At 46.5% G+C, this 21228-nt stretch overlaps 1 protein-coding gene across 1 annotated transcript; it reads left to right on the top strand.

Annotated features, from left to right (window-relative positions):
* The first annotated feature begins 58 nt into the window (after positions 1-58).
* Dnajc2 (DnaJ heat shock protein family (Hsp40) member C2) lies at positions 59-21154 on the top strand. The gene is made up of 16 exons (XM_038315294.2): positions 59-244; positions 1967-2157; positions 3969-4044; positions 6377-6475; positions 8443-8584; positions 10084-10164; positions 11423-11488; positions 12915-13128; positions 13806-13955; positions 16462-16550; positions 16762-16831; positions 18248-18432; positions 19213-19313; positions 19436-19543; positions 20508-20662; positions 21026-21154. Exons 1-16 carry the CDS (start codon positions 181-183, stop codon positions 21098-21100), a joined length of 1866 nt encoding a protein of 621 aa, XP_038171222.1. The 5' UTR covers positions 59-180; the 3' UTR covers positions 21101-21154.
* Positions 21155-21228: the final 74 nt, after the last annotated feature.

Below are 21228 nucleotides of genomic sequence, written 5' to 3'. Positions count from 1 at the left end.
GGCGGCCCGCGCGCCGGCGCGCGCAGGCGTGGGTGGGCCGGGCGTCCGCCCCGCGAAAGCGCCATCCCGGAAGTGCTTGCGGGTCGTCCCCACGCGCCGGTGCCCGGGCGTGCAGCCTGGGCGCGAGGCGAGGCAAGGCGAGGCTCGGACCGGGAGGCCGAGCGGACGGCGAGGGCCACCATGCTGCTGCTGCCGAGCGCCGCGGACGGCCAGGGCACCGCCATCACCCGCGCTCTGACCTCCGGTAGGTGCCCACCCGACCCCGGGCGCCCCGTCCCCGACAGGGCAGCCCCGGTGTGGGTGCGCCGGAGCCCGGCCGCCTGCTCCGGGACGAGCCCGGGACGAGCCCCTGTGTCCGGGCTGTGATTTGAGGAGTCCCCGGTTTATTAACGGGAGGGTGGGGGCGTCCTCTCCCTGCACCTGTGGTTCCTCCTTCCTCTCGGGGCCGCCGACTCATGAGCGGGCTGAGCAATTGAGGACCGAGCCCCCCGACTCGTTGAAAGGTCCCCCTAAAGCACCCCGCTGCCCGCGGCGGAGAGACCCAGCTTCACGCATCCACGTGCCGGGGTGGTACAAAGCCGAGTGGACGCTTTCACCTCTGCCCTTGGCCCCGGCTCTGTGTTTTATGTGTTCGGACTCAGACAGCTTCTTTATCCCAATGGAAGCCCCTTTCAGGTGCCCCTGGAAAGCTTGGAGTGTTCGGAGGAAAGATTGAAAGAGCGGTTGACCTCCTGCAGTGGGTGTTTTGGTTTATACCCGGCACGCTGGGAGGTATTGCAAGCGTTGGCGCTCCGATTTTAGAGATGTACGCTTATTTCCGTAGCCACTTTACCTTGAGCACTTGTTGAATGTGAGTTTTAAATGTTTCCCACGGCACATGTTGCGTCTGTAGGTCCCGGTGTAATCCATACTAGAGAGAGAGAGGTTCAAAGGCTCAAAGCCACGCCCCTGTCACACAGCTGGTTCATTTTAGCGTTTGAATCCTCTTTATTAGGTGGAGGAAATCGTAATATCATAAGCCAATTAAAATCCAAGAAACGTTTTTAGAAAATGTTGCCCCAAAACCGTGCAGCAAAAAAAAAAAAACAAAAAAAACCACACTTTGATTTCTTATGGAATTAAAATTATGATCTCACTTTTTTCCTGACCCAGATTACCATATTTCAGTTTCTGCTATACAGATGTGCAGTGATTTATTCCGCAATGCCTTCTCATCAGCAGTTCGTAGTTTTTAAGCTGCATTAAAATACTCTAGGAACTGAATGAGAGAGCTATTATTTCAATCTTACATTTCAAGAAACTCGTGGTCCTAGACTAAAACCCAGGGATTCCGGTTCACATCTAGCCAGCATCACTAAGCCCTAATTGCAATAATTCCCAGCATGGCTTGGAAAATTGTCTGTTTGAGCAGATGGTCCCAGAGAATCCTTAGAATTATTAGCCATTTTAATAATTAAACCATTAATAATTAAGATCACGTGAGTATCTGTTTTTGCTTTATTTTTCTTTTGAGGCTAGTTCCTGGTGGTATTTTATCATTTGTTGTTTTATTACTATTATTGGTTCCTCATCTTCCTTTCCCACATACTCAGGAAAATATTGATTAGTTGCTGAATTTTTCTTTTGCTTTAAAAAAAAGGGGAGTGTTTTTGAGTGCCGTAGCATGCATGCAGAGGTCAAAGGAACACTTACGGAGCCTGCCCTCGTGCACCTTGATGAGACTTCTGGGCGTCGAACTCAGGTCATCACCCTTAATGGAATGTTAACTGGAAGAGGTTGCTGGAATAATTAATGTTACCAAGTATAATTTGCTACCCATAATGCAACTGGATTCTGCGATTATTTTTATAGTTGATGGGTTTGAAAATTACATCCTGGCGTCATTTTTTTGCTCGTCCTAGGAAGTCGCTACCTTGAAATAGAGGTGTTTCTTACAAAGGTGTTGACGTCTGCTTTTCCCTCACAGCCTCTGCACTCTGTCAAGTTGAACCCGTGGGAAGGTGGTTTGAAGCTTTTGTCAAGAGGAGAAACAGAAATGCCTCTACCTCCTTTCAGGAACTGGAGGATAAGAAGGAGCTGTCAGAGGAGTCAGAAGATGAAGAGTTGCACTTGGAGGAGTTCCCCATGCTGAAGACACTGGACCCTAAAGATTGGAAGGTATTGGCTGTGCAGAGCGTTCGGGAGTAAAAGCATCTAGACATGGGCCACGTTCCCCGTTTTCCCGTTACTGCATTGTGTTTTCTAAGGCAGTTCAACACAATAGGCTTACGTAAGCACTGTTACTGCTGAGCCCAGAGTTGGAATAGCCCTGACCGTGGTCAGTGAAGCGCTTGCAAGCCAACTTTGGTTCAGTCCCCAGAACCCACTCTTAAAAGAAGTCTAGGGATTGGGTAGGAGAGGAAAGGGGATGAGAAAGAATGGGGCGGGAGGGTTTGCTCAGAGTACATTGCGTAATCCCAGCACTGGGGTGGAAGAAGCAGGTGTGTGGTGCTTGGGCCCACCAGCCTAGATACTGGTGAGGTCCAGGCCAATAGAAACCTGTCTGGGAGGGAAAGAAAGGTGGACCATACATGAGGAAGTAGCCCGAGGTTGTCCTTTGGCTTCCACAGGCTTGCGCATGCACGCGCGCACACACAAAAGCACACATTTCTGATATCACTGTAGAAGACAGTTCAGTTGGCAGCATGGAAAATGTCTGAAGTGCGGGGCAAGCCTAGAGGGAAGTAAATAACTTTCTGCTACAAGGCTCGCTCACAAGCTAGGCCTGTTGATAACGATTTGAAACACATGTAGTCAGGTTTTGAAGAAGAGGGAACACACTGACGCAGGAGGGAGTACGCCAAACAGGAACCTGTGTTGGGATGCAGGCTGAAGAACTTTGTAGGTACTTTTATGCCCAAATTTTAGGAAAGTTTTCTTGCTCGGCCTGTTTTTTGTTTGTTTGTTTGTTTGTTTGTTTGTTTGTTTTTTCGAGACGTGTTTACTCTGTGAAACAGTCCTGGAACTTGCTTTGTAGACCAGGCTGACCTCGAACTCACTGAGATCGGCCTGCATCTGCCTCCCGAGTGCTGGGATTAAAGGTGTGCGCCCAGCCGCCCAGCCTGCTTTCTTCTATCCTCTAGGGCCATAGGCTCGGGTAGCGCCATCCCCAGTGGGCTGTTTGTTTGAGTCCAGGCTCTGTGCCCTCACCTTCTCCTCTTCATGTGAGAGCCGACTCATTCTCCAAGACAAAGTGGACAGTTTGGATTAGTGTGGCCTTACTATTGTTGCTTCCTCAACTTGTAAATTCACCAGGATGGTAACTGAAGAATACATCCCTCAAGTCTCAAAATTTTCATACAACATCCTCCTGTTTCCTGGTTCTGTGCAGTCACTATTCACTGGCTCAGCTGCCAGGTCTATGTCCTTCTCTCCTGTGTATTCTAGCTGAACCAGATGTCAGGAGGGAAGGGTATAAGATACAGGTTTTAGTAGAGGAAGGGATTCTTTAGAAGTATATTTAGAGGATGCTAGGTGTTACCGGTCTGCTTGCTTGTTCTTGTTTGGTTTGTTGTTGTTGTTGTTGTTACTGTTTCAAGATGGGGTTTCCTGAAACTCACTCTGTAGGCCAGGCTGGCCTCAAGCTCAACAGAGATCCGCCTGCCTCTGCCTTCCAAGTGCTGGGATTAAGGGCTTGTTTCACCATTACCTGGGGGTGTTTTGTTTTGTTTTGTTTTTTCAATCTCTAGCGTCTGGTTCGCTAGGCTTCTGTGTAAAACATGAGGAAGGCTGTACAGTCTTCCACCTACCTCTCCCTGTGTACACGGCTGCAGAGCCTGTTTCATACAGAGTCTCACCGGCCTCTGCTCTCCAAGTTCTGCTGAGCAGGTGCCCCGTGGTGCCAGCCCACAAGTCTCACTTTTATGGTAACAGAACACAAAGGGTTAAACGTCCTCTGCTCAGCTTTAACCCCGTTTTGTGTTCATCAGAATCAAGATCACTATGCGGTTCTTGGACTGGGCCACCTCAGATACAGAGCCACACAGAGGCAGATCAAAGCAGCTCGTAAGTACTGGTTTTGAAATAGTCGAATATTTAATACAGGAAATGTGACCCCAGACTCAGAAGCAGAGAGGGCAACCACATACATGAGACCCTGCCTTAGAAAAGGAAGGTGGTGGGGACCCTGAGTGTTCTCAGGTGAAGTTCCTGAAGGAAAGGGCTCAGAATCACTGTAACAAACAGTAATTGTGCATCGGGGACCGTTTTGTTTTCTTATTTGTTTGGAGTTTTGGTGGTGGCTGAGGATCAAACCTGAAGCCTTAAGTCACAGGCCAGCTCTCTGCCACTGAGTTTCACGTCTAGTTCAGTTTTGCTTTGAGGCTTTTTTCAGGTGAGAGTGGGACAGGGTGTTGCTACCTCATACCTTACATCCTTCTGCATCTGCCTTTCTAGTGCTGGGATTTCAGAAGTTACAGCTATACGTCACCGTTCTTGGGTCTAGTTCAGAGATTATGCCTATCTTAGTTTTATTTCTAAAAAGATTTTAATTTTAAAACTTAGATGTGTATCTGTATGTGGGTATGTACACATGAGGCAGGCATCCTCAGAGGATAGAAGAGATGACCAGGTCTCCTGGAGATGGAGTTACAGGAAGCTGTAGGCTATCCATTGTGGTTGTTAAGAGTCAAACTCAGGTCCTTTGCAAGAGTAGTCATACTTTTAACGGCTAGGCCATCTCCCCAACCCTGTTTTCACTTAATATAGTATCTCATGGCCACACTAGCCTCAAGTCTGTGCTCCTCCTACCCAGGGCTGGGATTACAGGTGTGCGTCACCACACACCTGACAGTGTTTATGTCTGTAGACTGGCTGGTGCAGCCTGTGACATAGATTTACTAATACGCACACGTGTCAGAGAATGGCCTGAGTTCAGCTACATAGGCTCTCGTGCTGGCCAGGACAGAGGAGAGGAAAAGAGAAGCGTTCGCCGCGTGAATGGCAGTGGTCACAGCTGTGCTCTGCAGCGGGAGACCAGTGCCTGTCAGAAACTGTTCAGCGTCATGACCTGCAGAACTGTTCCATGTTATCTGACTCTTGGACTTCAAGAGTCTAAGCTTAGTTCATAAGTTTTTAGAGTTTCTGTGACCCACATAATAATCCTTACTACTTTCTACTTGAACTAGGTACAGTAAAATGCCTCTTTGCCAGCATAGTTGGGGAAATGGCTACTATATCCAAGCTAAAGGAAGTGTTGGCCATCAGAAAGCAAATATCTCCCTGTACATTCAGAATACATAGGAACAACCAGATTGGGTGTGCCCATGAGATGGTTTCTAGAGAACTGTTCATAATGTTACCAGATTGTCCACAAATGGAAAACCACTTAAATGTTCACTAACAGGAAAATGATACACAAATCAGTGCATTTTAGTGCAGCCAAATGCTATTCAGCAACACAAAATAAGAACAAACTGCCAGGACACCTTCCTGAGATATGGATGAATCTCAAACCACAACATTGAGGGAAGAAGCCAGGCTCGGAGACCTGCATACCTATGTCTGTGTAAGGTTCCAAAGCACACAAAGGCAGCCTGTGGGGCGTGTGTCTACAGCTGCTGCCCAGGAAAGGCGGCCTGGGGAGAATGTGTGACCAGGGGGCTTCTCTGTGTCTTCGGGTGTTTGCTGTGTGAAACCTAAACCTTAGAATTTATCTCGGTTGAATGAAGCAGGTGAGATTCCAACAACCTAAAGGAAGAGTCACATTGGAACTATGAAAAATGTATTAATGGATCCCTTTTTTCCCCCTTGCCAAATCAGAAGCAAGCTTTAATTAAACACTGGCCAGATTGATTGATTCTTCGGGCAGGTCCGTCTCTGGGTTCCCAGAAAATAACCAGATTCCTTTTTTAAAGTAGATGCATTGCTATAAAGCTTAAAAGATAGAAAACCAGAACTGAACGAGTTCACTGCCTGAACATATGATACTGTTTAAAATTGTTTGAGAGGGCATCACTAAGTAAAGTGGAGGAAAGAAATAAACAAGATGACATCCCCACGATGAGATTTAGAGTAGGAAAATAGTAAAGGATAGAAATTATAAACTGAGCTGGGAGATGGTGGTGCATGCCTTTAGTTCCAGTACTGAGGAGGCAGAGGCAGGCGGATCTCTGAGTTCGAGGCCAGCCTAGTCTACAAGAGCTAGTTCCAGGACAGCCAGGACTACACAGAGAAACTGTCTCGAAAAAAACAGAAAACGGTTATTTTAGTTAGGATTATGATGTAGAGTGAATTTGAAAATGTCAAAAAAAAAAATTGACTGTTAAAATTAGAGGAAAAAAAGTCAAATTACTAAAGAATTACCCCTAAAATCAGTAATATCTAATTGGTTCTGCAGATAAAGCAATGGTCCTAAAACATCACCCAGACAAACGGAAAGCAGCTGGGGAACCAATCAAAGAGGGAGACAATGACTACTTCACCTGTATAACTAAAGGTAAGGGTAGTTCACCACAGGGGTCTCTTAAGTGTGTCTGTGCACCCTCCCTTAGCCACCTTCTGACATTGCAGCCTTGCAGAGGTACCCTGTGACTGCTGCTGTTTCCCCAGAGCGTCTACACAGGGAGAGCCAAGGGCCTCGACTCCAACCCCAGCACTAGCAGCCCTGGAAATGCAGACGCTCAGGCCCTGCCCCAGGCCTGCTGGTCCAGTCAGCATCTTAGCAGGGTCCCAGGGACAGGCTTTGTTTAGTTTTAAGGTAGGCCTTATTCTAGCCCTGGCTGGCCTTAAGTTCTCCATCTTTCTCCCTCAGCCTCTTGTTGCTGGGATTGCAAGCATGTACTGCTGAGCCCAACTCTGAGGTGATTCTTATCACACTCATCGCTCCTCCAGTAGTTAATCCTATAAGTATGTCTGTTTATACATACCTACCTATTCATGTATAATCATGTATTGGTATGTTCGTGTAGTGCTAGGCATCAAACTACTCTACCACTGGACTACAGCCCCGTGCTGACCCCCACACCCCCACACACACACCCTTTTTTTTTTTTTTTTAAGAAGACTGGATTTTACTAAATTGCCCAGCTGGCCTTGAAGGCGCTGTAGTCCGGGCAGGGCTAGTTTCCAATCTTACCTCTCCCTTCCTGGTCGCGGGGATCTACAGGCCTGCACTGTGGGACATGAGTGTTTGGTTTGGTGGGACAGATTCTAAACTCTTTCACCATTTTAGTTTGTTGTGAGACTAACCTGTTATTTGGAGGTTTTACTAATTTTAGATTAAATAATAGATCACACAGTAATTTATAGCTGTTTACATAGCCATGACCCATTGTGCAAACCAGGACGGATAGTTAGAATTTCCAGCTCTATGTTTCCTTACGTGTAGTTTTATAGTTTGTAGTGCTTTTGTTTTGGGGTACTCTGTATGCGGCCCAAACTGACCCCAGACTTAGCTCTTTCTATCCTTGGGATGGTAGGAAGGTGCCTTCCTACAGTGGTGCATGTTCCTTTGCACACAGTGACACATACGTGCACCCTTCAGATTTCTTGTCTCTGGCCACTCTGACACAGTGGTAGTCTGAAATCTAACGGTATGATTTTAGTTCATCTTCCCATCCCTCCACCCACCTGCCTCCTAGCACAGACTGGAGGCAGGGTCTCACTCACTAGCACAGACTGGAGGCAGGGTCTCACTCACTAGCACAGACTGGAGGCAGGGTCTCACTCAGTAGCACAGACTGGAGGCAGGGTCTCACTCCCTAGCACGGACTGGAGGCAGGGTCTCACTCCCTAGCACAGACTGACTGGAGGCAGGGTCTCACTCCCTAGCACAGACTGGAGGCAGGGTCTCACTCCCTAGCACAGACTGGAGGCAGGGTCTCACTCACTAGCACAGACTGGAGGCAGGGTCTCACTCACTAGCACAGGCTGGAGGCAGGGTCTTACTCCCTAGCACAGGCTGGAGGCAGGGTCTCACTCCCTTAGCCCAGGCTTGGCTGGAGCTCACTGTGTCCTGGCTGGCCTTAAGTGCAGGGCAGTTCCTTCCTCAGGCCCTCAAGTGGTCCGATGCTAGGCGAGCCAGCCTGCCCAGCCAAAAGTCTTGTTCTGCCCTGACCCGGGTGTCCGCCCAGCTTGTACCAGGCTCTAGGTTGGAGTCCCCAAGGGGGGAAGGGGACTAGTGCCTTGTCACTTGTCTATTTAGAGGAGTTACATCATTATGTCACAGTGCTAGGACTAGGCCTCAACAAAGCCCTCTCCCGTCTAAAATTCAAAAATTTGAAATATAAAAATAACTTTTTTAGCAGAAATATATTTTTGTTTTCTTTCTTCCACCTTGTTTGCTGTCTTTAGTGGTCAGACCCAGGCTACTCTATAGAGCCACATCCCTAGGGCGATATTTGTTTTCTCGTAGAAAAAAAAACCTGTTATCCTCATGGTGGTGTCGTGTTACTCTGTTCTCAGCTTATGAAATGCTGTCTGATCCAGTGAAGAGACGGGCATTTAACAGTGTAGATCCTACTTTTGACAACTCAGTTCCTTCTAAGAGTGAAGCAAAGGACAATTTCTTCCAAGTGTTTTCTCCAGTGTTTGAAAGGAATTCCAGGTGAGTTAAAGCAGCGACCCTGGTCCCAGGTTCCCACTGTCTTCTCGAGTGTGTCCGCAGACTCTGCCTTTCTTCTCTGCTACCCTGAGCCCTAATAAGAAGCGTGTGACGCTGGTGTTTAGGTAACTGCTCCCATGACTGCCCTGGTGTGGGTGTTAGTAGTCGAGGAAAGCTGTTGATCCTTACTTCTGGGTGTGGTTGCTGCACGCGTGTGCCACACTAAGCTGCATCTGCAGCCCCGGGTCCTTTCATTGAGCATCTTCTTTTCACAAGGCTTCTCTGGCAAAGGGTAAATTGTTAAATCGTTAAGGTTAATACATACTTTATTGCATTAATATGAGCGTTAGTAGTGTTCTGCGTTCTTGGTTCCGTCACATTTTCTGGCCATCTTCACTGCACATGGAGCCACCTGGAGAGCGTGAGCAGAGCCTGAGGTGCCAGTTCTGGAGCCCTCGGCTTCCGCTAATCCTAATGCTCCAGCGACTGCTTGTGACGGTGCTGGCTGAGCCCAGTGACTGCGACTGAAGGTGGTGTAGACGACGCCTGTGTTGTTTAGTACAGTGGACTAGTGTCGCCTCCTCATCTCCTGGGCTGGAAATCTGTCTACACTGCAGTCTCATACTGGCTTACCATTTCCTTCTGGGCTGCATTTTTTTTTAATGGTGAAAAAGTGTATATTTAGAATTAGCCGGCTGGGCTCAGTTTAGATGATTCCAATTTTGTTGGCAACATCCAGAGCATCATAATCAGGAGCCAAATGGACATATGCCTTCTCTCTGTTGGGCCTCATGAGGGTGTTGACTTTGGCCACATCGATGTTGTAGAGTTTCTTCACAGCCTGTTTGATCTGGTGCTTGTTGGCCTTGACGTCCACAATGAACACAAGTGTGTTGTTGTCTTCTATCTTCTTCATGGCTGACTCGGTGGTCAGGGGGAATTTGATGATGGCGTAGTGGTCAAGCTTGTTCCTCCTGGGCGCGCTCTTCTGGGGGTATTTAGGCTGCCTTCGTAGCCGCAGGGTCTTGGGCCGCCGAAAGGTGGGCGATGTGCGGATCTTCTTTTTGTGGCTGTGGACGCCTTTCAGCACTGCCTTCTTGGCTTTCAAGGCCTTCGCTTCAGCTTCCACTTTGGGAGGGGTAAGAGCTTCCTTCTTTGCTTTCGGCGCCATCTTGACAAAAAGCCTGGGCTGCATTTTTAAGGGGCAGCAGTGAGTGCGGGAAGAGACCAGCTGCCCCGCTTGGGTCAGCGTGCCCGGCAGTTCCTACATCACTGTACTACGTGGAACTGGAGACAGCTGGGCTATATCTCACCATTTCCCCGGGCTGCCCTCTCCTGCACTGCTAACACCACTTCTGAGGGTCGCACCTCTTAGTTGTAGAGGTTAAAGGGCAGACTATTGGAAGGGATTAATTAGTAAAAGCTGTTGCTTTTAAAGAACTGGATGTAAGTTGATCTCTTGTTCAAAATCTTTGAGTCAAATTTTTGTTTTAATATTTCAGATGGTCAAATAAAAAAAATGTTCCCAAACTTGGTGACATGAACTCCTCATTTGAAGACGTAGATACATTTTATTCTTTCTGGTAAGTGAATAAATGTACTGTTTGTAGGATAGTATCATTTTTTTTTCTCGTTTTTTTATTCAAGATTTCCATCTCCTCCCCCTTCCCTCCCCTCCCTTCCACCCATACCCCCACTCCACCCCTCTCCAAAGACAAAGAGCCATCAGGGTTCCCTTCACTATGTTGGGGGAGCTGGGAGGATAGTATCATTTTTAAGGCTATTCCTTAAGTACTTGATTGCTCATCCGCTCACATTTGAGTAGCTGAACCTTTACTGAACAAATTAAGTTAATAAAGATTTTCATGTAATGCTTTGTATCTTCTATATTTGTCTGTGATTTTTTTTTAGCCTGTTTTTCATTAATGTATTGAAATCTAGATGTCAAATACTTGGTTGCTGTAAAAAAAAATGTAAATTGAGCTGGGCGGAGGTGGCGCATGCCTTTAATCCCTCCTCTTGGGAGGTAGAAGTAGGCGGATCTCCATGAATTTGAGGCCATCCAAAGCCACAGAGAAACCCTGTCTCGAAAAACCAGAAAAAAAAAAAAGAAAAAAAAAAGAATTTTAGGCCAGCCAGGGCTACGTAGTGAGACCCTGTCTCAGTGAGGGAAAAAGTTGAGTTCTTTAAGTAGGTAATGCTTTTTACCTATAATTCACTAATTTTCAGTAAACATAATATTTAGTGCATTTTATTTGGTTTATGTCTTTCAAAAATATGTGTGTGGGTGTTTTGTCTACATGTATGTCTGCACCTGGTGCCTATGGAGGCCAGAAGAGGGCCGGGCTTGTGAGCTGCTGGGTGGGTGCTAGGAACTGAGCTGGTCCTTTGGGAGCGCTCTTAACCACTGAGCCGTGGCTGCAGCCTCATACTGTGTCCTTTCACTAACTGGCGTGCTTATTATTTACAGAAATAAAGACTCTTGAGAAAACGATTCAGTTTGGTCAGTTAGAGTAGCTTTTCCATTCAGATGACAAACCAGAAATAAGATAACCCTTAGCTGGAGTCATTGTAAGACTTGACAGTGGTTAACACGAAGACAGGAGAAATCACAGACAACATTCTAGGGAAGTGAGAAAGAACCTTGAGACAGAGGAGACCAGGGAGCTGTTGACATTGAGTGCGTGGGCATAGTTTATAGTTTAATAGCAAAAAGGAGAGAGGGTCCATTTAGACAACTTACCTGTTTACCACTGGTTTTAAAAGTAGTGAGTGTGTAGTGTGATTTTAAAAGGATTTGTTTTTCCAATTCTATCTTGATTTCTTTTCTGTCTATATTAGGTATAATTTTGATTCTTGGAGAGAATTTTCTTATTTAGATGAAGAAGAAAAAGAAAAAGCAGAATGGTATGTATGTCAGTGTATGTTGGAGGGTCAAGGTCACAGCCTCATGAATTAGGTACATGGGTCATACATTCAGCTTTTTTTTCAAAGGGAAAAATGTGTTTGTGCTAGAGATTAGTTTTAAGACACCATATTAGTAGGCAAGTGTTTGACCACTGCGCGGCATACCAGCGCTTTCTATTCTACTTATTTGTTGTGGGGACACAGATTTGTCATAGCCTGGCGCGGAGGTCAGAGGACAACTCTCTGGACCTGGCTCTCTGCGACCCCGGTCCCAGGGGTCAAATTTGTACCAGTCTTTTTCTTTCGGTTCACCGGGTGGTTCCCCCCAAGTCATGACACGGAGACTTTTAGTTACGACTGCTGGGCCTCGCTTAGGCCCATCTCTGGCTCGCTCTTTTTCTATCTGCTCTTTTTCCTGGTTGTCTGTCTGCCCACTGACCGGGCTTTTCACTCTTCTTTTGTTCTATGTGTTACTCTCACTGCTTCCTGTGTCTTGCTGCCTGACTCCTTGCCCCATGTGTGCCCCTCTCCTCGTTCTTGCGTTCTTTTCCCAAGCCTAGATTTCTCCTGTTTATTCTCTCTGCTTGCCAGCCCCACCTGTCCTTTCTCCTTCCTGTCTAATGGCCAGTCAGCTGCTTTATTAGACCAATCAGGTGCCTTAGACAAGCAAGGTGAAACAAATGCAACACATCTTTACATAATTAAACACATATCTTTACATCGTTAAACAAATGCAGCATAAATAAATATAATACACCTTTACAGAGTTAAAGTAATATTCTGCAACATAACATCTTTATATAGTTAAATATTCATTAAAATAATAGCTAAAAATTACATAGTTTACATATTAAACAAATATGTAAATGTTGAAGGCAAGCCAACTTTTAAAAAATGTTTATTCTTATGTTTGCAAGCCGGGCGGTGGTGGTGCACACCTTTAATCCCAGCACTCGGGAGGCAGAGGCAGGTGGATCTCTGTGAGTTCCAGGCCAGCCTGGTCTACAAGAGCTAGTTCCAGGACAGGCTCCAAAACTTTGCTGGGCACCAAAGTCAGGTCCTCCGGAAGAACAGCAAGGGTTGTCAACCTCTGAGCCTTCTCTCCAGCCCGATCCATAATTTTAAAAGTCCCTTCTCACGAGCTAGGTGGCGCCAAATCAGTAATAGGTTAGGATACACGTAAGAAATTGTCGATGAAAAATAATATCCAAGTAGGCCAGCTCCAAAAATTCTTCACTTGGCTGCTGAAGCTATTTATGTGTTGGAAATTCTTTTGACATAAGTATCAAGGGGGAAAATCAAAATGACTAGGAATGAGGTGTCTTGGCTTCATCTCCTACGACATCATCTCCATATGGACTTATAAAAAGCCATGTTTCTAGTCATCTGAGGTGTTAGTTTGATTCTTGTGCTTCGTGTCTTGCAGTCGTGATGAGAGGAGATGGATTGAGAAGCAGAACAGAGCAACCAGGGCCCAAAGGAAAAAGGAGGAGATGAACAGAATCAGAACACTAGTTGATAATGCTTACAGTTGTGACCCAAGGATAAAAAAGTTTAAGGAAGAAGAAAGGGCCAAGAAAGAAGCAGAAAAGAAAGCAAAGGCAGAAGCCAGACGGAAGGAGCAGGAAGCCAAAGAGAAGGTAAGGTGGTACGGTTTCCAGGCCACCTGAGATGGAATAATCTAGAAACAGAATTGGGTACCGTTTTAAGGCTTGGTTTGGTTTGGTTTTTACTTGTTTGTTTTGAGATAGGGAAGGGTGTACACCACCTCTTTCAGACTTTGAGACAGGGACTCACTGTGCAGCCCAGCCCCAGGCATGAGTCTTAACAATCTGATTAGGTCTCCTACAGCAATTCAAGTTGTTGTGTGTGGTGCAGCCTTGGCTGGTCTCGAACTCTGCCTCTGCCAAAGAGTGCTGGGATTGAACTTGCACTCCACTACACCTAGCCTTGAGGTTTATATTTATTTCTCCTTGTGCGTGTGAGTGTCTGTGTTAGTGTAGTATATACCACCGGTGTCCTTCTGCCTGATGATGGAGAACGGGCACTGGGTGCTGTGAAGATAGAATTAAGGCAGTTGGGTACTGCGAACCAAACCTGGGTTCTCTGGTGGGCTCTTAACTGCTGAGCCACCTCTCCGGCTCCTGGCTTATTTTTTAAATGTCTGTTTTATATTTTCTAATAAGTAGAATTTTGTAATTTGTAGACTTTTGCCAGGTATCCTTAACTTGAATTCATCACTAACTTGATGTCATTTTATTTCTCATTCATCAACCCTAGTTTGTTTATTAAAATGATTTTGTTCACCTTTTTAAAGCAAAGACAAGCAGAATTAGAAGCTGCTCGGTTGGCTAAAGAGAAGGAAGAGGAGGAAGTTAGACAGCAAGCTTTATTGGCAAAGAAGGAAAAGGATATCCAGAAAAAGGCGATTAAAAAGGAAAGGCAGAAACTTCGGAACTCCTGCAAGGTATGCCAGGCTGCTGGGGGCACTGCCACATGAGCGCCCAGGCCCTGATGAGCCATGAAGTATTCCCTTGTCCACCACGTACAGACGTGTACACATTTTATTTTGAAGTGCAGATTTGGGGTTTTGCTGGTTTTATTTGGTTGCTGTTTTTTGAGGCAGGGTCTTGTTTTTATTACATTTATTTTCTATATGTGTGGGGAGTACATGTAAGCAAAGGAGATCAGTCAGTCCTCTCCTGGACCATTCTGGTCCTAGGGATTGAACTTGGTTGGCACACATGGGGGCAAGTGCTTTAACTAGAGAGCTGTGTCACCAGCCTGACTGAGGGGCTCGTGTAGCCTTGCCTGGCCTTGAGCTGTGCAGCTCTGGGGCCCTAGGGAGGTTTCCTTTATACCTTGGTCCTCATGTGCCTCATGTGCCTGTAGCTGAAGTAAGAGCCCAATTATGGAGCTAAGGCAGTTAATGAGAAAATTCACTTGACTGACGAATTCATCAAGGTTTTGCTCAAATTCCTTGCTAGGGGAGATGTAATTCCGTCTGCCCCATCTCCTAAGGTCCAGCAACAAACTGAGGTAGGATTCCGCCAAGGTTCACTCTGGGGGTGAGTTTGTCTGGCTTCCTTTTACAGAGCACAGGTGGGAAGTTACTGGGGTGTTAGTGCTCCTCTCCCCAGACTGCTCCTGGAAAGCCTTTACCCATCAGGGAGGAGGGCTTTGCCACAGCCACATGGATGGACAGATCGTCTCTGACCTGTTTACTCCAGCTCCTCCCTGAGGCTACATGCAGTTAAGGAAGAATTACATATAGATGTGGTAGGGCGTGGATGGATGCCCGGGTGAGATCCTGTGACACTCCACCCCCACCGCAGCCCTCCATGAAGAGATGTGAACAGTCAGCAGCTCTTATAATAAGGCATAGCTGAACTCCCCAAGATGGCGGTTAGATGGTGTGGGAGATGGTGCACAACAGTATGATGAGAATTTGATAGAAACTTTAGAAGGCCACTCAGGATCTGAGTGTCATGAGTTATAGCAGAACTCTGGTCCTTGGTACTGACAAGTTATTCCAACATGAGTTGATTTACTCAGTCATCAAATGACCAGATCGCATTTATTGTAGACCACACAGTTAGCATGAACGGTTCTTGCCCTGAGGAACCCACTGGTAAGTGAGCAGGCAGTCCTGCTCTAAGATGAGTGTCAGGACTGTGAAGACACCAGAAAGGTGGTAGTGAAGGAAAGCGTCCTGTTTCTAGTAGGACCTGGCCCACGGGACTAGAGATGAGAGACAGCTTTCAGAGAACACTGACAAGTGAGGCTGGGGCCCCTGAAGAGGCGGTCAGATTCTCACCAAAGGCTGCAGTCGGACCCTGACTCAGTTTTGGGTAGGGCTCAGAATGTGAGAAGTGGGCAGAGGAATCGGGACTCCTTTGTCACAGTCCAGCTTAGAAAGTGTGCTGGCTGGACTAGGGTGTAGAGACGAGACAGGTATGGAGAGGGTAGATGAGATGGGGAGAGATTTCTGAAGCGGATTCTGCCTCCAGAGTGCTGGGATTTAAGGTATGCGCCACCACCACCCAGCGACTCATCAACATCTTGATAGCACTAGAAATCATGCATGAGATCACTCTGTGTTAGGGTTTCTATGCTGTGAAGAGACACCATGGCCACACTTGCTGACAGTTCAGAGGTTTAACCCATTATCATCATGCTGGGATGACGGCATGCAGGCAGATATGGTGCTGGAGATGGAGCTGAGAGCCCTACATCGTGATCCACAGGCAACAGGAAATGTGCTGAGACATAGCATGGCTTGAGCAAAGGAGACCTTAAAACCCACCCCACAGAGACACACTTCCTCCAACAGGGCCACACCTAATAGTGTCACTGCCTATGAGCTTGTAGGGGTCAATTACATTCAAACTCCCACACCAGAGAGAGCATGGGATGGGGGTGGGGCACCCTAGAACGCAGCAGTACTAGGTGCTAGACTGCTCAAGGAGAAGCCTGAGGAGAACCACTGGTGCTTGTCCAGGCCTGGGTACCCACAATAAGAGCAGCATTGGGACTTCAGTGAGAAACAGCCCATGGGCTAAAAGAAACAAGCAGTGAGAAGTAGAAGACAAGACTGTTAGCAGCGACTTAACCAGGAAGGGTTTTCCAGCTAATTCGTGGTACATTCAGTTACGTTAATCTGTTCCATTATGAGTATGATCTTCAGTCAGTCAGATTTTTTGCTAATGGGTTCTGTATTAGCATACTGTATTGGAACCTCTTTTTAAAATTTCATGTTTAGTTTTCCAGTAGATTTTCCCATTCAGCACATTAGATAGCCAGGCAGCAGAACGCTGGTAGTGGGGAGGGCTGACAGTCTCCTCGTCCTGAAAGTTCACAGCATCCATGGTGTTCTGCTGGTCTGATGGAGGCACAGACCCTGTGTCCATCCACACGCACAGCCTCTGAGCGCATGCTTTGCGCTTGAGCTGATGATGCATTTGTGCTTCCAGAGCTGGAATCACTTCTCAGACAGTGAGGCAGAGCGTGTGAAGATGATGGAGGAAGTGGAGAAGCTTTGTGATCGGCTCGAGCTAGCAAGGTGTGTCTGAGGGACTGCTACTGACAGCTGTCTGTCATCCACCCCTTACCCCGTCCCGTTTTTACTGTGTGTGTCTGTGGGTGTGTGTGAGTGTGTGAGTGTGTGGGTGTGGGTGTCTGACTTGAACTTGGAGCCCAAGGCTGTGCATGCTGGGTAGAGGCTGGGCCATGGAGCTACACTCCCAGCACTCACTCAGCACTCTCTTCTGTAGCTTACAGGGCTTGAATGAGATACTGACGTCATCTACAAGAGAAGTAGGAAAAGCTGCACTTGAAAAACAGGTAATAGGATAAATCATTCTGTTTATAGTTTCCATTTAACTGTTTCACCTGTTTCTTGACCTGACATATACAAAAGGCAAAGAGAATCAGATTCTTTTGTGTGGGTTTTCCACTATATTTTATTTATATTGTTTATGTTAAGTGCTTTGATGATTTAAATCAAGCTTAATATGCTTTCGCAGGGGTGGGTGGGGGGCTCCAGACAGGGTTTCTCTTGTAGCCCTGGTTGTCCTGGAACTCGCTCTGTAGACCAGGCTGGCCTCGAACTCACAGAGATCCTCCTGCCTCTACTTCCCAAGTGCTGGGATTAAAGGCCCGGCCAATAAATTTTTTTAAAGTATTGATTAAAAGTTATTTTGATTAACCCCAGAGTATTTCATAGGATAATATCTATAAGCAAAACAAGAACTTTGTTCTATCTTATGTATACCTTTTATAGATAAATTAGGCAGTCTCAGAAACTGAATTCAGTTCAACAAGTATTGGTACCTACTATACTAAATATAGAATCAGATAGCCCTATAGGATCCTGTGTGGGAGCAGTCAGGTGCTTTTTAAGAATAGCTGATGCTGTCATTGTCACAAAGGGATCATAGAGTAGTTACCTCAGAAGAGAAGGCCTGTGGTGCAAAGGATGGAGGGCATCCAGCAAACACTAAAATGCTCGTCTGCATCCGGATGGTGAGGGGAGGCTCAGTGAAAGGTGTGAACCAGCTTTGAAGAAGGACATGGTTGAAAACCATGAATGATGAGTAGAGGTAGGAGGGAATAGAGTTGATTGGGAAGAATAGAGCAGAGCTGGACTGTACATACTAACGTGACCAGTTTCCGTTCACATACGGCCTGTCAGTCAGCGGAAGGGTCAGTGCTGCACTGATTGTCTGGTGTGGTGAACTGAGCGGGGTGCGTACAACAGATGAAATGTAGTTCTTCTGTGAGAAAGACGGGAATAGAAAATGTTTCAGAGTTAGAATTAAGGGGACTTGATGGCTGCTTCTAAGAGTGAAGAGGAGGAGTGAGTGACAGGTGACTCCAAGGCAGCCGCCTCCAGGAGCTCAAGTCGTACATGGCACGCGTGTGCGTGTTTAAAGGTGCACTAGGAAGAACAGCATACAGGATAGAGCTCCAAGCTAAGACGGCTTTCGAGATTTGAGGTGGCCTTGCATGTGAGTAACACAGACCAGTCACCTTGCCAGTGAGTCCGAGCGGTTCAGGCTGTGGCGGCTTCTCAGTCCTTAACCTTGGAGCTGGAAGGAGGGAAGCCAGGGGGAAAGCGCATGCTTGCCTTGGGGTTTCACCTACGGAGCGTAGGGTTGGGATGAGATTGGCATGAGGTTGATGACCACGCGCCTGGGTCACAAAGGGTTGGAGGTCCCCAAATGCTCTGAAGACTCTGACCAACCTGTATTTCTGTAGATAGAAGAAGTAAATGAGCAAATGAGGAAAGAGAAGGAGGAAGCCGACGCCCGGATGCGGCAAGCATCCAAGAATGCAGAGAAGTCAACGGGTGGAAGTGGGAGTGGCAGTAAGAACTGGTCAGAAGATGATCTACAGTTATTAATTAAAGCCGTCAACCTCTTCCCCGCTGGGACAAACTCAAGGTTCTTGCTTTTGTGAACATTTTTAGTATATGGTGGGGCCTGGAGATAAGAGAGCCGTCCATGTAGCAGCTTCAGCAGAATGGGTAGAGATGAGTTGAGTGTACAAACCCTGCCTTTCAGGGGCTAGAGAGATGGCTCAGTGGTTAAGAGAATTGACTGCTAGTCCAGAGGTCCTGGGTTCAATTCCCAGCACCCACATGGCAGCTCACACCTGTCTGGAAGTTCAGTGGGTCCAACTTCCTCACAAAGACATGCAGGTCAAACACCAATCAATGCATGTAAAAGAATGAATGAATGAATGAATGAGCAAGCCAGCCAGCCTGCCTTTCAGTCAGTTCTGTCTCCGTGGCCAATGTGAACTCACTACGCTGCACCACCGTTCCTTAGAAGAGTGGAGGTTGTGCGGCACGGGTGGCTTGTGTCTCTAGTCTCTACTTGCCGTCTGACTCCACCTCTACCTCTAGGATTCAAATTCTAGCCCTAGAGCTCTGGACTCCCTCATTCCAATGAGCAAACTGCAGCTCTTGTTTCAGAGTGATCTGACCTTTTCAAGAGAATGCTAAACCGGCATTGCGAATCTGTTGTTTCCAATGGGTTTTATTAAAACAAGATTAAAGATGGTTGATTTGAACCTCTTAAGGGAATCTCAACAGTGGTAACTAATAGCATAATTAAACTAACTTAGAGCTCTGTCTGTAGATTGTAACTAACATCTACAGTAAGAATGTAATAGTTCTTGCTTTGTTTCTCCTTATTAAACTTTTATACTGATTTCTCTAGATGGGAAGTTATTGCTAATTACATGAATATACATTCTTCTTCTGGCATCAAAAGAACTGCCAAAGATGTTATTGGCAAGGCTAAAAGCCTACAAAAACTTGGTAAGTTAATATTGAGAAATCAGCTTGTTACCTTGGATGCATTTTTAAAGTAATAACCAAAGACTAGATTGGTCTGCTAATGTAGTTTGGGTTTTTGGTTTGTTTTTTCTCCCATTTCTCAGACCCTCATCAGAAAGACGACATTAACAAAAAGGCTTTTGATAAGTTTAAGAAAGAACACGGAGTGGCCCCTCAGGCTGACAGTGCAGCCCCTTCAGAACGATTTGAAGGTGAAGTATGTTCCTATGAGTAGAGAAGGCTGTCGTGATTCCAGGCCAAAGTATGTGAGACCTGGGATTTGGGTCTAGAGCGACTGGAAAGTGACGCTTGGTGGTCTGAAAGGGATAGACAGAGGCCTCTAATCTGGGATAGGGTTATTTACCTGCTCGTTAATTGGAACTAGTAGTTTTTCAGGGATTCCATTAGAGGAAGAACTGATTGTTCAAGGAATATGGTTAACCACTCACAGGAAATTATCAGGACAATGAGCAAAACGTGTGTGTATGTGTGTAGACTATTATTTAACTCTGTGAAGCTGTGATTCTTTGCCTAAAACCCCTGATGGCCTGATAGAGCTGAACCACCAATAGCAAGGCAGGAGCAGGGACGGGCGGGGCTGCCGGGCAGAGAGGAGAGATAGGACAGAGAGGAGGACTCTAGGGGTTGGCCACCCAGCCACACAGCAGGCTATGAGTACGAGTGAAAGATACACAGAAGAGGAGAAATCCCAGAGGCAAAGGTAGCTGGGATGGGATAAGAAAAGCTGGCTAGAAACAAGCCACGCTAAGACCAGGCATTTATGAGTGATAAACCTCCATGAGTGTTTCCTTGGGAGCTGGGAGGTGGGGCCCCCAAAAGAGCAAAGAGCCAAAGAGTAAAAAACCAAAACAAATCAAGGCCTATTTCCTGGCTTTGAAAGCTGTGTGGCAGGGCTAGTGGATGGCTCACTTGGAGAGCAAGCCTGAACCGTGTTCATGCCCAAAGGCCACATGGTATTGTTGAGACGTGAGAGGTGCACACAGTTATGCTGTGTTCTCGCTCTCTCTCAAAACAAGAAATTTTTATGTGTATGTATTTATTTAGAGATTTGTTCAAATTACACATCCTGTATCGTGGCGCTGAGAAGATGCTCCAGGATCATTTTCTACTGTTAAGGCTGTGAATTTTTAAAACAATTTTTTTTTTCTCAAACAGGTCCCTGCACAGATTTCACCCCTTGGACCACAGAAGAACAGAAGCTATTAGAACAAGCTTTGAAAACGTACCCAGTAAATACTCCGGAAAGGTGGGAAAAGATAGCTGAAGCAGTTCCTGGCAGGACGAAGAAGGACTGTATGAGGCGATACAAGGTGTGGGCATTAATATACTCCGTTGTCGTTTAAATTACGTTGCTTAGCATTCTTATTTATCTGTTAATTGAGTGATACAGTGCTGATTTAAGTATCATAATAGTTGGGGGGACCAAAATATTAGAGAAAGAAGATCAACCTTAGAAACTTTATCCCTGGTAAGTTGGGGACAAGGTCTCACCGTGTAGCCTAGGGCAGCCCCAGCCTCACTGAGCACTGTGGTTCTAGGCCTTCACTGTGTAGCCTGGGGAGGCCCCAGCCTCACTGAGCACTGTGGTTCTAGGCCTCTGCCTCCACATCACTCTGTGCAGCGCTGTGTGCAAGTGACAGAGCCCTGACTGCAACAACCTTATTTCCTCCTAGGAACTCGTTGAGATGGTAAAAGCAAAGAAAGCTGCTCAGGAGCAAGTGCTGAATGCAAGCAGAGCCAAGAAATGACGCAGGCAATGTCGGTTGTGTGTGCACTTTTCTAATAAAACTGAAAATACTGTACAAACGTTCACTTGGAATTAGAGTCATTTAAAAGTGTGGTGCTCCCAACACAAAGTTCAGCCGTTACACTAAAC

This window comes from Arvicola amphibius, chromosome 18 (assembly GCF_903992535.2).
Source record: "Arvicola amphibius chromosome 18, mArvAmp1.2, whole genome shotgun sequence".
NCBI classification, from domain to species: domain Eukaryota; kingdom Metazoa; phylum Chordata; class Mammalia; order Rodentia; family Cricetidae; genus Arvicola; species Arvicola amphibius.
This window is presented reverse-complemented; position numbering and strand designations above follow the sequence as displayed.

What these genes read in the sequence shown, in the direction of transcription:
- Dnajc2 (XM_038315294.2), top strand. Translation starts at nt 181, where the DNA reads ATGCTGCTGCTGCCGAGCGCCGCGGACGGCCAGGGCACCGCCATCACC. An exon ending in CTTCACCTGTATAACTAAAG is followed by an intron (nt 6,476 to 8,442) that starts GTAAGGGTAGTT and finishes CTCTGTTCTCAG; the next exon opens with CTTATGAAATGCTGTCTGAT. An exon ending in GATACATTTTATTCTTTCTG is followed by an intron (nt 10,165 to 11,422) that starts GTAAGTGAATAA and finishes TGTCTATATTAG; the next exon opens with GTATAATTTTGATTCTTGGA.